This window comes from Anomaloglossus baeobatrachus, chromosome 1 (genome assembly GCF_048569485.1).
Source record: "Anomaloglossus baeobatrachus isolate aAnoBae1 chromosome 1, aAnoBae1.hap1, whole genome shotgun sequence".
Taxonomy (NCBI): domain Eukaryota; kingdom Metazoa; phylum Chordata; class Amphibia; order Anura; family Aromobatidae; genus Anomaloglossus; species Anomaloglossus baeobatrachus.
Window position 1 is genome coordinate 67,346,786 of NC_134353.1, and position 16,729 is coordinate 67,363,514.

General features: G+C 52.6%; 1 protein-coding gene across 4 annotated transcripts in view; it reads left to right on the top strand.

Moving 5' to 3' along the window:
• HTT (huntingtin) overlaps positions 1 to 16,729 on the top strand; it is a 399,016-nt gene that overhangs the window by 200,655 nt on the left and 181,632 nt on the right. For all 4 annotated transcript variants that reach the window (XM_075346836.1, XM_075346838.1, XM_075346839.1 and 1 more), the window contains one exon: positions 217 to 362. In XM_075346836.1, coding sequence (XP_075202951.1) covers positions 217 to 362 — 146 coding nt within the window. The remainder of the gene's footprint in view (positions 1 to 216; positions 363 to 16,729) is intronic.

A 16,729-nucleotide genomic window follows, 5' to 3' on the forward strand; every position in this document is an offset into this window, starting at 1 on the left:
TATGATCGATCCTTAACAAAGGAAGAAAGAAAAATTACCGTATTAGTGTCTTCAATTAAATCCTTTTATAAAAAGGCATTATAATGATGGAGAAATAATGATGGTGGTTGGATTGCTGTTACATACTGGTCTTATCTGGGGAACAAAATTAGTTTGAAAATAGTTGAAAATGTTACAGATCAGCACAAATCGCTATGATTGTCTTTCGCCCCATAGTTTGGCTGCTGTGAGGCTTTATGTCTTCTATCCACTGCGTATCCAGTGTGCACATGGAGCGTTGGCTGGCATTGTGGGTACATCATATCCTCCGGTGCACAGGCCTCTCGGATCCAAGTCTACAAGAACAGAGGACGCTCCTTCAGGTAAATAAGCCCTTGGGTAATAAGATGCAGGTTTTTAGGTTTGGTTTTTTTTTGGGTTTTTTTTCTGTAATTTGCAGGTTTTCTGTGGAGACCTGCCATTTTATCAACATGGGTTCTAGTACTGTTAAGACTTCCATGTGCAGCAAAGAAGAGTTGCATTGTAGGAGATCCTTTAAGTCTATGCATTATAGAGTGGGTACGGAAAGTATTCAGATCCCTTTCGATTTTTCACTTTGTTTCATTGCAGCCATTTGGTAAATTCAAACAAGTTAATTTTTTTTTTCTCAGTGATGTACACTCTGCATCCCATCTTGACAGAAAGGTAGACATTTTTTAAACAAGAAAAACTGAAATATCACATGGTCATAAGTATTGAGACCCTTTTGCTTAGACACTCATATTTAAGTCACATGTTGTCCATTTACTTGTGGTCCTCCTTGAAATGGTTCAACTACTTTATTGGAGTCCTGCTGTGTTTTAATTAAACTGATAGGACTTGATTTGGAAAGGCGCACACCTGTCTATATAAGACCTCACAGCTCCGAGTGCATGTCAGACCAAATGAGAATCAAGAGGTCAAAGGAACTGCCCAGAGACAGAATTGTGGCAAGACACAGATCTGGCCAAGGTTACAAAAGACTTTCTGCAGTACTCAAGGTTTTTAAGAGCACAGGGGCCTCCATAATCTTTAAATGGAAGAAGTTTGGGACCACTAGAACTCTTCCTAGACCGGCCGACCAGCCAAACTGAGCAATCATGGGAGAAGAGCCTTGATGAGAGAGGTAAAGAAGAACCCCAAGATCACTGTGGCTGAGCTCCAGAGATGCAGTAGGGAGATGGGAGAAAGTTCCACAAAGTCATCTATCACTGCAGCCCTCCACCAGTCGGGCCTTTATGGCAGAGTGGTCCGACGGAAGCCTTTCCTCAGTGCAAAACATATGAAAGCCCGCATAGAGTTTGCAAAAAAACACATGAAGGGACTCCCAGACTATAAAAAAAAAAATTCTCTGGTCTGATGAGACGAAGATAGAACTTTTTGGTGATAAATCTAAGCGGTATTTGTGGAGAAAACCAGACACTGCTCATCACCTGCCCAATACAATCCCAACAGTGAAACATGGTGGTGGCAGCATCATGCGATGGGCGGGCTTTTCAGCTGCAGGGACAGGACGACTGGTTACAATTGAAGGAAAGATGAATGCGGCCAAGTACAGTGGAACCTCGCTTACCGAGTAACCCAGTTAGTGAGTATTTTGCTTTATTGTAACTCAGTTTACGAGCAAGCTTTGCTGTAGAAGCAAAATAATCACCGCACACACTTCCGATTCCGTACATCCACCGCGCTCTAACCAGCTCTTGCAGTCCACACAAACACACACAAGCACGCACAAAAACACACAAACACGCACGCACACACACATATTATGCTCACCTTACCTTCTGTTCCATCGCCGGCCTCATGGGTCTTGTAGTTCGCCGGTACAGGATGTGTATCGGCAACCATAGGGACGAGGGAGGAATTTGCTCTGGCAGGGAAAGGTCCTCCCTCGTCGCGATGGTTAACCGTTACACATCATGTACCGGTGAACTACAAGATCCAGGAGGCCAGCGATGGAACGGAAGGTAAGGTGAGCATAATATGTGTTTTTGTGTGTTTGTACGTGTGTGGAATGGCACAATAGGGGACCAGGATGGGACATTGAACAAGTTGTGGAACGAATGATCTGCATTGCAATGATTTCCTATGGGAAATCTTGCTTTGCTGAACGAGTAACTTGGTTAACAAGCAAAGTCCCAGAACGGATTGTTCTCGTTAACCAAGGTTCCACTGTACAGAAATATCCTGGTAGAAAACCTCTTCCAGAGTGCTCTGGACCTCAGACTTGGCCAAAGGTTAACCTTCCAACAAGACAATGACCCTAAGCACACAGCTAAAGTAACAAAGGAGCGGCTTCAGAACAACTCTGTGACCATTCCTGTCCGGTCCAGCCCAGAGTCCTGACCTAAACCCAATTGAGCATCTCTGGAGAGACCTGGAAATGGCGTCCACCAACGTTCACCATCCAACATGATAGAACTGGAGAGGATCTGCAAGGAAGAATGGCAGAGAATCCCCAAATCCAGGGGTGAAAAACTTGTTGCATCATTCCCAAGAAGACTCATGGTTGTACTAGTTCAAAAGGGTGCGTCTACTCAGTACTGATCAAAGGGTCTGAATACTTATGACCATGTGATATTTCAGTTTTTCTTGTTTAATAAATCTGCAAAAATGTCTACATTTCTGTGTTTTTTTCTGTCACGATGGAGTGCAGAGTGTACATTAATGAGAAAAAAATGAACTTTTTTGAATTTACCAAATGGCTGCAATGAAACAAAGAGTGAAAAATGTAAAGTGGTCTGAATACTTTCCATACCCACTCTATATATGAACGGGCATGTTTTTGAATTGCCACCATGTAATGTTACATTTCTTCAGCGCTCTATTGGGAGACCCAGACGATTGGGGTATAGCTACTGCCTCCGGAGGCCACACAAAGCACTACACTAAAAAGTGCAAGGCCCCTCCCCTTCTGGCTATACCCCCCCGTGGTATCACGGGTTCTCCAGTTTTCAAGCTTTGTGCGAAGGAGGTCAGACATCCATGCATAGCTCCACAGATTTTAGTCAGCAGTAGCTGCTGACTATTTCGGATGGAAGAAAAGAGGGCCCATATAGGGCCCCCAGCATGCTCCCTTCTCACCCGTTGATGGTGTTGTAAGGTTGAGGTACCTATTGCTGGTACGGAGGCTGGAGCCCACATGCTGCTTTCCTTCCACATCCCCCTGGGGGGCTCTGAGGAAGTGGGATCCTGCCGGCCTCAAAGCTCTGACGCCGGGCTCCATCCACAGACCCATTTGAACCTGCTGGATACGGAGCTGGAGTACCGTTCAGGGACATGGCCCTGCACCATTACAGGTACTCTGTGTCCCCGTACACACAGGCACAGCACACTCCAGACTTGCTGGGTGTGCTAGTGCGCCGGGGACAGTAAAGGGTTACAGTCACTGCAGCTTTGCTGAGTGACTTTGTGTATTGGGAACTACCGCGCCGGACGCTCCGGGAGCGGCGGCGCGGCTGGGACTTGTAGTTCGCCGGGGACTGGGCGCCGACCGCGCTTTTACGGCGGCGGCGCTTATAAATCCAGTCCCCGGCTTCTGCGGCCTAGTGCCGCTTCGTTCCCGCCCCCTCCCTGTCACTCAGGGAAGGGGACAGACGCTGAGCAATCAGCAGCGCCGAGGGCTGGAGCCTTATTTACATGCTCCAGCCCTCTCACTGCACACTGTCGGACGCCGGATTCCCGCTCTGACTTGGGGCACGCCCACGGCCCGCCCCTCCTCACACGAGCTGGGGAAGACGCCGGCAGCCATTACTGCAGTCCGAGCTCGGACTTTCGGCAACCAGGCAGGACGGTGGCGACCATACACCCGCTTATAGGCGGGCGGTAAGCGGCACACATAGTGCTGACCCCAATATATACTGCAGTGTGTACATGTGTATTTTAACTGCATAGGTCGCTATATGCCCGCTTGGAGAGCGACACATCAGCAGCAGGAAAGCAGGTGTGCTAAGGCACAGGCTTTCTAGGCTGCTTGTATTGCACGTACTGAAGTGTTCATTTGTGTTTATGCTTGTATGCTATACACTGCACTGTACAGTCGCTAGTCTTAGCTATATTCTCCTGGAATGGCTAGACTACAGCAGCAGAAAACCAAGGGTGCTGGGGCACAGGTTTTTTTTTTTTTTCTATGCTGCTTGTATTGCATGGGCTGCAGTGTGCATTTGTACTTGTGCTTGTATGCTATACATTGCACTGTATGGTCACTCTTCTGGGCTATATTCCCCTAGATGACTAGTCTACAGCAGCAGAAGAGCAGAGGTGCCAGGGCACAGGCTTCTATGCTGCTTGTATTGCTTGTGCTGCAGTGTTCATTTGTACTTTATGCTTGTATGCTATACATTGCACTGTACGGTCACCAATCTTGGCTATATACTTCTAGATGGCGAGTCGGCAGCGGCAAAAAAGCAACACAGATTTTCAGTGCTGTTTTTACTACATGGGATGCTGTTCATGACACCGTCCCATTGTGTGCATGCTCCCCTGTAGCACTTCGTCTGCCGGGGTCTCTAGCGCTTCGTCTGCCGGGGTCTCTACTAGTCGTGGCCAAAGAAACCACCTGTCATCCCTGTCCAAGGACAGGGACGGAGTTGCAGTTTCGACAGATATATTGTCATAAGATAGAGACTTGCAGTCCAGACAGGCCATGGGCAATCTTCCTGACCAACCTCATTTGGAACGGGGGGGTCCCAGGAGGACTCTCTGTATGATAAGGCAGCTCTCCAGGACTTTGATCCTGACATCGCTATCAATCCGGATACACCGGATGGTAACGCCATACGGAATGATCCTATAGCGTCCATCAATGGAAGGTTGGATCTTTCTCCCTCAGCTCCCCCAGTGGAGGAGTCAGCTTCACAGCAGGAGAAGTCCCTTTTCAGTATCTCAAACGGATATTGAGTATTTTTCTGGCCACGCTGACTTCAGAGAAGCAGTCCAGAAACACCACGCTTACCAGATAAGCGTCTTCTCCAAACGTTTTTAAGATCCACGTTATCCCTTTTCCCCTGACGTGGTCAAGCGCTGGACCCAGGGTCCAAAGGTGGATTCTCCAATCTCCAGGCTTGCGTCTAGAGCCATAGTTGCACTGGAGATGGGGCTTCACTTAAAGATGCCATTCACAGACAGATGAACTCTGGTTGAAATCTGTCTAGGAGGCTATCGGCGTGTCGGTTGCTCCGGCATTCACAGCCGTATAGGCAACCTAACCTTTTCAGCTGTTCTTGCGCAGCTGGCCTTGAGCACATGTACATCTGTACCGCAGAGGCGTCCGTAACTCCGCAATGTCTGCACTGCGACTTACCCTATTAATGCTGTCCTAAAAGTACAGTCGAGGTTTCGGTCCTTCCCAAGCTCGGGCAGGTCCCAATTGTCCTCGTGCAAAAGGGCTAAAAAACCTCAGACGGGCTCAGATTCCGGCCGGGCTCAATCACGCCCAAGGAAGGCAGCCGGAGGAACCGCTACCAAGGCGGTCTCCTCATGACTCTCAGCTCTCTCTCTCTCTCCGCATCCGCGGTTGATGGCAGACTCCCCCGCCTTTGGCGACATTTAGCTGCCACAGGTCACAGACCGGTGGGTGACGGACATTGTGCTCACGTGCACAGGACAGTGTTCTGTTCTCGTCCTCCGACTCCATTCTTCAGAACGGCCCCACCTCCCCACCGAGCAGATGCCCTGCTGCAGGCGGTGGACGCTCTAAGAGCAGAAGGAGTGGTGATCCCTGTCCCCCCTCAGGAACGAGGGCGAGGGTTTGTACTCCAATCTCTTTGTGGCTCCAAAAAAGGACGGCTCCTTCCGTCCTGTTCTGGACCTAAAACTGCTCAATAAGCATGCGAACGCCAGGCGGTTCCGGATGGAATCCCTCCGATCCGTCATTACCTCAATGTCTCGAGGAGACTTCCTTGCCTCAACAGACATCAAAGATGCCTATCTCCACGTGCCAATTGCTACGGAGCACCAACGTTTTCTACGTTTTGTGATAGGAGACGACCATCTTCAGTTCGTAGCTCTGCCATTCGGTCTGGCGACAGCCCCACGGGTGTTCACCAAGGTCATGGCAGCAGTGGTAGCAGTCTTGCACTCTCAGGGACACCCGGTGATCCCTTACTTGGACGATCTACTCGTCAAAGCACCCTCCCTCGAGGCATGACAACGCAGCCTGAATGTTACGCTGGAGACTCTCCAGACTTTCGGGTGGATCATCAATTTGGCAAGGTCAAATCGGTCACCGACTCAATCACTAACGTATCTCGGCATGGAGTTCACACTCTATCAGCGATAGTGAAGCTTCCGCTGAACAAGCAGCGTTCACTGCAAACAGAGGTGCAGTCTCTCCTTCAAGGCCAGTCGCACCCCTTAAGGCGCCTCATGCACTTCCTAGGGAAGATGGTGGCAGCCATGGAGGCAGTTCCCTTTGCGCAGTTTCATCTGCGCCAACTGCAAGGGGACATTCTCCGCCAATGGGACGGGCAGTCAACCTCCCTGGACAGGAAAGTCTCCCTTTCCCAGACGGCCAAGGACTCTCTGCAATGGTGGCTTATTCCCACCTCATTGTCACAGTGAAGATCCTTCCTACCCCCATCCTGGGCAGTGGTCACGACAGATACGAGTCTGTCAGGGTGGGGAGCAGTTTGTCTCCGCCACAGGGCTCAGGGGACGTGGACTCAGCAGGAGTCCACCCTTCAGATCAATGTTCTGGAAATCGGGGCAGGGTATCTTACCCTACTAGCTTTCCAGCAGTGGCTAGAAAGAGAGCAGATCCGAATCCAGTCGGACAACTCCACAGCGGTGGCATACATCAACCACCAAGGAGGGACGCGCAGTCGGCAAGCCTTCCAGGAAGTCCGGCGAATCCTCATGTGGGTGGAGGACACAGCATCCACCATATCCGCAGTTCACATCCCGGGCGTAGAAAACTGGGAAGCAGACTTCCTCAGTCGCCAGGGTATGGACGCAGGGGAATGGTCCCTTCACCCGGACGTGTTTCAGGAAATCTGTCGCCGCTGGGGGGTGCCGGACGTCGACCTAATGGCGTCTCGGCACAACAACAAGGTCCCGGCATTTATGGCACGTTCGCGCGATCACAGAGCTCTGGCGGCAGACGCCTTAGTGCAAGATTGGTCGCAGTTCCGGCTCACATATGTGTTTCCACCTCTGGCACTCTTGCCCAGAGTACTGCGCAAAAAATCAGATCCGATTGCAGCCGCGTCATACTCGTCGCCCCAGACTGGCCGAGGAGATCGTGGTACCCGGATCTGTGGCATCTCACGGTCGGCCGACCGTGGTCACTACCAGGCTGGCCAGACTTACTGTCCCAAGGGCCGTTTTTCCATCGGAATTCTGCGGCCCTGAACCTGACTGTGTGGCCATTGAGTCCTGGATCCTAGCGTCTTCAGGATTATCCCAAGGGGTCGTTGCCACCATGAAACAGGCTAGGAAGTCCACCTCTGCTAAGATCTACCACAGAACGTGGAAGATTTTCTTAACCTGGTGCTCGGCTCAGGGAGTGTCTCCCTGGCCATTTGCATTGCCTACTTTTCTTTCCTTCCTGCAATCGGGGTTAGAAAAGGGCTTGTCGCTCGGCTTCCTTGAGGGGCAAGTCTCGGCACTATCCGTGTTTTTTCAGAAGCGTCTAGCACGTCTTTCTAAGGTGCGCACGTTCCTACAGGGGGTCTGTCATATCGTACCCCCGTACAAGCGGCCGTTAGATCCATGGGATCTCAACAGGGTATTAGTTGCTCTCCAGAAGCCGCCTTTCGAGCCTCTGAAGGAAGTTTCCTTTTTCGCCTGTCACAGAAGGTGGCGTTTCTCGTTGCGATCACATCGCTTCGGCGAGTGTCTGAGCTGGCAGCTCTGTCATCCAAGGCTCCCTTCCTGGTGTTCCACCAGGACAAGGTAGTGCTGCGCCCCATTCCGGAGTTTCTCCCTAAGGTCGTATCCTCATTTCATCTTAATCAGGATATATCCTTGCCTTCCTTTTGTCCTCATCCGGTTCACCGGTATGAAAAGGACTTACGTTTGTTAGATCTGGTGAGAGCACTCAGACTCTACATTTCCCGCACGGCGCCCATGCGCCGTTCCGATGCACTTTTTGTCCTTGTCGCTGGTCCGCGCAAGGGGTTGCAGGCTTCTAAAGCCACCCTGGCTCGATGGATCAAAGAACCAATTCTAGAGGCCTACCGTTCTGCGGGGCTTCCGGTTCCTTCAGGGCTAAAAGCCCACTCAACCAGAGCCGTGGGTGCGTCCTGGGCATTACGACACCAGGCTTCGGCTCAACAAGTGTACCAGGCAGCTACCTGGTCCAGTCTGCACACTTTCACCAAGCATTATCAGGTGCATACCTATGCTTCGGCGGATGCCAGCTTAGGTAGAAGAGTCCTGCAGGCGGCAGTGACACCCCCGTAGGGGAGGGCTGTTTTGCAGCCCTAACATGAGGTATTTCTTTACCCACCCAGGGACAGCTTTTGGACGTCCCAATCGTCTGGGTCTCCCAATAGAGCGCTGAAGAAGAAGGGAATTTTGTTACTTACCGTAAATTCCTTTTCTTCTAGCTCTTATTGGGAGACCCAGCACCCGCCCTGTTGTCCTTCGGGATGTTTTTGTTGTTTGCGGGTACACATGTTGTTCATGTTGAACGGTTTTTCAGTTCTCCGATGTTACTCGGAGTTAATTTGTTTAAACCAGTTATTGGCTTTCCTCCTTCTTGCTTTGGCACTAAAACTGGAGAACCCGTGATACCACGGGGGGGTATAGCCAGAAGGGGAGGGGCCTTGCACTTTTTAGTGTAGTGCTTTGTGTGGCCTCCGGAGGCAGTAGCTATACCCCAATCGTCTGGGTCTCCCAATAAGAGCTAGAAGAAAAGGAATTTACGGTAAGTAACAAAATTCCCTTCTTTCCCCACTTCATGAGTAGAAGACCGTACTTTTTAACCTTTTACCTACATAGGACAAACTGATGTGGGTTTTTGGAGCCATTTCGGGCATGTGCCAGCTGTGCTACACAGCCAAAATGTGCCTCTAACCGCAGTGATCAGAGAGAGATCCATTCTCTGACATTTTACTACCTAAATTCCGCTGGTGGTCTCTGACTGTGAGATTGGGTACAATCTGGGTCGGGGTTCTATCCCAATGCCAGTTGGTCCCACCATGATGCCTTGCAGGATGCTAATGGCAGTCAGGGGGGCAATTGAACTTACTCTTGTTTGGGCGGCATGGCCTTTTTTTTTTTTTCCCTTAATACAGCTGGTATTATGGCTTTGGTGCAGATGGTTCTTGTCCTATTTTTTTCTGCTTGCCTCATCTCCTAGATTCCGGCGCAGGCATATAGCAAAGTCGACTTTTTCTGGGCATCCATGCAACCAGCAAACCAAGTCTTTATGGACTTGAAGGAACAGATCTTCCTCCACATGACTGGGCGCTCCTACCTGGGAGTGGGCAGCCTAGCCTCTTGTTTGGTTCCCCTTAGTCATCGACACCTTGGTCAAATAAATTCTCTTCCGAATACAAGATAGAGTTCTCCACTACTCCTGAAGATTTGTTTTTTCTTTTTATCCCATCCTCCCCAGAACCTCTCCTTGGATCTTTTTTTCCAAGCCATTTCCTCCCTTCTTTACAGACCTATTTTTTTCCCCGCACCAGAAGTTACTCTGCCTTGCTGTTAATCAGTCCCATTTTCAATTTGTGGCCTTCTCCTTTGGGTTAGCCACAGCTCGCCGACTGTTGGCAGATGTCATGGCTGACCTCCAAGCTCTTTTGCATGTGGTCTACATCAATTAACAAGGAGGCACTCAAGCAATGTCAGAGGTCTCACCGATTATCGACTGGGCATCATGATGAATCCCAGCAATCACCATCCCGGCAGTGGTCAACTGAGCTGCAGACTTCCTAAGTAACAAAGGATTATCTGTGGAAAAGTGTTCTGTTATGATCCGGTAACCGTGGAGGATTGCAAAAAAAACTCCCATAGGTGAAATAATACCAAGAAACAGGAGTAGTTGGAACCTGGGCTGACCGCAATCCCCAGACTATCAGACAACACCAGAAGTAGCCGTGGAGCTTTACTAAAAACCTAGACGCCACATCACAGCCTGAGAAACTAGCTACACCTCACAGAATAAAATGAGGAAATCTACCTTGCCTCAGAGTAGTCCCCAAAGGAGTAGGTAGCCCCCCACATACAAAGATTACGGTGATAAAGGAAAACACAATACTCAGATAGGAAAAATAGATTTAGCAAAGGCGTGGCACCAACTAACTTGATACAAAGCAAAGGAAAGGAACTGATTGTGGTCAGTACAAAATCCCTATAGAAAAATACCAAACTCCTGATAGTAAAAATGGCCCTGGAGGTCATACGACCTCACCCCCATTATATCAGGTACTCCTGTAAATAATGGGAGAATAAAATATAAAAAACACAAAAATACAGAAGAGCAAATAATCAAATTAGGCAGGGATAAAATCCCTTTTCTCTATCGTTTCATTGGGGGACACAGGACCATGGGTTATGCTGCTGTCACTAGGAGGCTGACACTAAGTAGACATGAAAAGTTAGCTCCTCCCTAGGAGTATACACCCCGAGCCGGAGGCGGGCTCAGATCAGTTTTTAGCTTAGTGTCGTAGGAGGCTGATGTGGGCCGTCTCGGCCCCCTCAGCCACTTGCTTTTTTTTTTGCGTTTTTTCTCTTATTTCGGCGCCGCTCAGCGCTCTCATACCTGTCCTTTTTTCTCTATGCAGGTATTTTCGTCACTCTTACTCCGCAGCCCTGTCGGTACCACTCCCCAGGGTCGCAGGGGTTTGAGATCTTGGGCCCTCTCCCCCGTCCGCCCCCGCTGGTACCACTCCCGGGGGTGTTCGTGTGGGCAGGTTTGTCGTGGGCACCCCTGATTCGCCCGGAGGTATCACCCCAATGGGCCTACAGGGGCATTCAGCAGGGATGGATTATTGGCAGCGCGCTGTGTTTTGACGGGCCCTCACCGCTGCTCTCTGCTGCTGGGGGCTCCTTCCCCCATCATGACGTCCACTTCCCTGCCTTGTACACGTTCTCTCCCGGAGTCTGCCGTCTCCCAGAGCGAGGGCACTGTTCACAGGCAGGGGCTGGGTGCCCTGCCTGCACCGCTTCCATCGCTGGACCTCCGCCGCCGAGTCAGGTAGGACAGTTCCCTCTCCCTGCCCTCCTCCTCGGCCGGCCCCTAACTTTAGTTCCCGGTCTCGGCCTAGCCGCGCTTGCACCTTAGCCACGCCCCCCGCCGCAGCGCTGTGACCGCCGCTTGTCTGGCCCAGCCTCCCCCCACCCTGCAGCCCCCTGGCTGAGGGTGGAGGCGGTTACTTTCGGTTTCTTCGCGCCGAATCGACGCTCCTCCCCCAGCCTGCTCCAGCGTCCCCTCGCCATATTGCTGTTTCTCTGAAGCTGCAGCGCCGGCGTTTCCATATTACACCGCATCTCTGGTAGCTCCATCCTCCAGGATCCCTCTGCTGGACTGGTGGGCGGCACACAGGACCGGGGTAAGCTCTGCTCCTCAGGAGTAGCCCTCACTAGGCAGCGTTATTTCCCTTAATTTAGGGACGAGTTAACCCTCTCCTGTCTCCTTCCTAGCAGCACCAGGGAGAGTTTATCCTTTTCACCATGCCTAATACTAAGTCCACCCGTCCCAAGCAGGCCCCCTTTGCCTTATTCTTCGCATGCTCCTCCTGCAAAACCAAGTTTTCCCAAGGCCAGGACGCGCCACTATGCTCCGTCTGTTCTGATAACGCGCAGCACCTGCAGGACCCCTCGGCCGACGCTACTGAGACCGCAGCGCCAGATGCTACAGGCCCCTGCGTCCCGCCCCCCCCCGCATGGCTAGCGTCACTGTCCCAGTCCGTAGAGTCCCTCTCTGAGGCTTCTCGGACCATCGCGCAAGCCCTGCGCCTGCTGCCGTCGCTTACTCAGACGCCCGCAGACCCGACGCTACCGCCGCCGGAGCAAGTAAGCCCCGTTGCAGGGACCTCCTCGGCTGCGCAGAAGCGTACCCGTAAGGTCTCGTCTTCAGACTCTTCGCAGGTTTCACCTTCACCACCAGGTCCGTCCCGTCATTCCTCCCGGGAACCTTCTGACTGCTCCGATGATGAGGACGATGCAGCTCCCCTGCTGGACACTGAGCAGGCGGCTGATATTCGGCGTATGGTGAATAGCCTGGTGGAGGCAGTGAACCAGACCCTAAAGGTACAAGTGGACCATGTCTCCTCTCAGAGCACCCAGGTCTCGTTTAAGCGGATGAAGCGGCCCCAGAGCACTTTCAGCGGACACCCGGAATTTGCCGACTTGCTGCGCACCCACAGACAGCAGCCAGACAAGGTATTTACCAGCAGCAGGTACATTAATCTACACTATCCTTTTCCAGAAGATCTTAAAAAGGACTGGGCGGGCTCTCCTGTGGTCGACCCCCCAATCTCCCGCCTATCCTCTCACACGGTCCTTCCACTCACTGACGGTACGTCCCTCAGAGATCCCACGGACCGTACTATTGACAGGTTGGCCCGTTCCGCCTTCGAGGCGGCGGGCACCTCCCTCTCACCAGCCTTTGCCTCGGTTTGGGTCGCGAAGGCACTGATGTCCTGGGCAGACACGCTACGCTGCGGACTCCGAGAAGTTTCTGCCAATCCGGATCTGGTCCTCATCTCCTCGCAGATTACCCTCGCGGGTGAGTACCTGCTCAACGCAGCCCTGGCATCTGCCAATTGCGCGGCCCAGGCCGCCAGCAACAACGTGGCCATCCGCCGAGCACTCTGGCTCCGTTCCTGGAACGCGGACGCGGCCTCTAAGAAGTCGCTGACTTCTCTGCCTTTCCTAGGGGAACGTCTTTTTGGAGAGAGACTGGACAAGTTGATCTCCGATGCAACGGGGGGAAAGAGTACATCTCTCCCCCAATTGCGCCCCAAGCGCATCCTAAATCGGCGCCCCGCCGCTCGTTTTCGCCCCTTTCGCAGTTTCAATTCCCCTCCCCAAGCCCGAAAAAGCCGCTCTCCCCCGAGAGACAGGCGGACCCCGTCATTCAAGACCAATCCAAGCTGGCGTTCACGCCCCCGCCAGCCCACGAAGTCTTCTTCTGCTTTCCGCCGACGCTCCTCCAAGTGACTCGCGGTCGGCGCGCTCCAGCGCCGGACTAGTGGGAGGACGTCTGTTGCGCTTCCAGCATGTGTGGATCCCCCTGACCGCGGATGCCTGGGTCAGGGAGATCATCACATCGGGTTACAAAATCGAATTCGACTCAAGGCCGCCGAATCGTTTTTTCCTCTCCCGTCCTCCCGAAGCTCCCGCACGAGCGCGTGCGTTTTTTCACGCCATAGACTCCCTCCTCCAAGCCGGAGTCGTGGTGCCAGTTCCCCCCGCGGAACGTTTCAGAGGGTTCTATTCCAACATTTTCGTGGTCCCCAAGAAAGACGGGTCCGCCCGCCCCGTCCTCGACCTAAAGCTGCTAAACAGGTCGGTGAGGTCGCGGCCGTTTCGAATGGAGTCACTCCGCTCCGTGATCGCGTCCATGGAGATCGGCGAGTTCCTGGCATCGCTGGATATTCGGGACGCCTATCTTCACATACCTATAGCCACCTCTCACCAACAGTTCCTCCGCTTCGCGATAGCGGAGGATCACTTCCAGTTCACGGCTCTTCCTTTCGGCCTCGCATCCGCTCCCAGGGTCTTCACGAAGATCATGGCGGCGGCCATGTCCGTCCTCCATTCCAGGGGTGTCATGGTCATCCCGTACTTGGACGATATGCTCATCAAAGGCTCGTCGTTCAAGGATTGTCGTCTGGGGGTTCAGGTCACGATCGACACCCTCTCCCGGTTAGGGTGGCTGATCAACCGAAAGAAGTCCTCTCTGACCCCGGGCCGGCGGATCACCTTTTTAGGCATGGTATTCGATACCACCCAAGGTCGGGTCTTCCTCACACAGGAGAAGATTTCCTCTCTGCAACAAGGCATCCGCGTTCTCCAGCGCCAGCGCCAAGTTTCCATCAGGTTCGGCATGCGAGTCCTCGGGCGGATGGTAGCGGCAATGGAAGCCGTTCCCTTTGCGCAGTTCCACCTCCGGCCCCTCCAGCTGGCCTTGCTGAAGGAATGGGACAGATCTCCCTTTTCCCTGGACCGCACGATCCTTCTTTCGCCAGAGACCCGCCACTCACTCAGCTGGTGGAGCAATCAACGCAATCTCACGTCAGGAAGGTCATTCCTTCCGCTCCACTGGAAAATAGTGACCACCGATGCCAGTCTCCAGGGCTGGGGAGCCGTGTTCCGCCATCACACGGCTCAGGGCCGTTGGACGCCGCGGGAGAGCTCTCTCCCGATCAACATTCTGGAGATAAGGGCCATTCGGCTAGCCTTGCAGCAGTTTCGGCACCTAGTTCAGGGTTGCCCGGTCAGGATCCAGTCGGACAATGCGACGGCGGTGGCGTACATCAACCACCAAGGAGGCACAAGAAGTGCCGGGGCGATGCGAGAAGTCAGGAAGATTTTGCATTGGGCAGAGCGTCATCACTCTCTGATCTCAGCGGTCCACATCCCGGGCGTGGACAATTGGGCGGCGGACTTCCTCAGCAGGAAAGGCCTCGCGTCCGGCGAATGGTCTCTCAATCAAGAAGTCTTCAACCAGATCTGCGGCAGATGGGGCGTGCCAGATGTGGACCTAATGGCCTCCAGGTTCAACCGTCAGGTGCCGCAATTCGTAGCGCGGTGCCGCGACAGCTTGGCTTTAGGAGTCGACGCACTCACCCTTCCATGGGGCCAGTTCAGTCTCCCGTACATCTTCCCTCCACTTCCTCTAATCCCGAGGGTCCTCAAGAAGATCAAGGCGGAAGGAATACCAGTAATCCTGGTGGCTCCGGACTGGCCCAGGCGAGCATGGTTCGCAGAACTCACTCAGCTCCTCGCAGACACTCCTTGGCGCCTTCCAGACCGTCACGATCTTCTTCAGCAGGGACCTCTTTTCCATCAGAATTCAAGGGTTCTAAGTTTGACGGCCTGGCCATTGAATCCTGGGTTCTAGCTCAGGCTGGTTTCGCTCCAAGAGTGATACAAACAATGATTAAGGCCAGGAAGCCTTCTTCTTCAAAGATTTATTACCGCACGTGGAAAGTCTTCTTCAGGTGGTGCGAAGAGAACAACGTTTCTTCTCCCCTCGCCTTCTCTCTTCCTTCACTATTGGCATTCTTACAGTCAGGCCTAGATGCGGGTCTCTCGCTAGCCACACTGAAAGGCCAGATTTCGGCCTTGGCAATTCTTTTTCAGAAGCCACTGGCCTCTCGCCCGCAGGTTAAGACCTTCATCCAAGGAGTTGCCCACCTAGCCCCGCCTTATCGTCGCCCTCTAGATCCGTGGGACCTTAATCTAGTCCTAGGGTCCCTTCAGGGTCCTCCTTTCGAGCCTCTGCGAGATTCTTCCCTTTCTCACCTGTCTTGGAAGGTAGTGTTCCTCGTTGCCGTCACTTCTATTCGAAGGACGTCAGAACTGGCAGCTCTTTCTTGTCGTGCACCCTTTCTGGTTTTTCACCAGGATAAAGTGGTTCTCCGGCCAGATCCCTCCTTCCTTCCGAAGGTGGTCTCCCCGTTTCATCTAAACGAAGAAATTGTCCTTCCGTCTTTTTGTCCTAGACCCTCCCACAGCTTGGAGAGGTCCCTGCACACCCTGGACCTAGTGCGCGCCCTTAGAATCTACATCTCCAGGACCGCGCCGTTCCGTAAGTCGGATGGTCTGTTTGTCCTTCCTTCGGGCCCCAAGAGGGGCGAGGCGGCATCCAAGGCCACAATTGCCAGATGGATCCGTTCCGCCATATCTGAGGCCTATCGGATTCGGGACAAGTCTCCGCCTCGGGGGGTAAGGGCTCACTCTACCCGAGCGGTGGGAGCCTCTTGGGCGATTAGGCATCAGGCGTCGGCCGATCAGGTCTGCAAGGCCGCCACCTGGTCTAGTCTGCACACCTTTACCAGATTCTACCAAGTTCACACTCAAGCATCGGCAGATGCGGCTTTTGGGAGAAAGGTTTTGCAGGCGGCAGTTGCGCACCTGTAATAGGGTGACAACATTCAGTCGTAGTGTAGGCCCGCCGGGGGAGGTCGTTGTTTTTTCTTCCCTGCGGCGGTGCTTCGGTATTCCCACCCAGGGACTGCTTTTGGACGTCCCATGGTCCTGTGTCCCCCAATGAAACGATAGAGAAAGAAGGATTTTTGTGTACTCACCGTAAAATCTCTTTCTCTGAGTCTTCATTGGGGGACACAGCACCCACCCTGCTTGGTTTTTTTTTTTTGTTGTTTTCATTGCATTTGCCTGCCATTTTCAGGGTCTTATGTTCATAGACCACCTGTTCGCACGGCTGCATTAATTTAGTTATAACTTTGTTTTATGTATGGTGATTCGGGTACTCCTCCTACTGCTTCTGCACAAACTGATCTGAGCCCGCCTCCGGCTCGGGGTGTATACTGCTAGGGAGGAGCTAACTTTTCATGTCTACTTAGTGTCAGCCTCCTAGTGACAGCAGCATAACCCATGGTCCTGTGTCCCCCAATGAAGACTCAGAGAAAGAGATTTTACGGTGAGTACACAAAAATCCTTCTTTCCTGCAGGAAAGCTAGCACAGGGGAAACCCCCCATGCTCACAACACAATAGAAACAAAACTTGACCTGCAAGAAAACAGATACAAAGCAAAACAAGGAAAAACAACACTCAAAGGTGTACACCAGG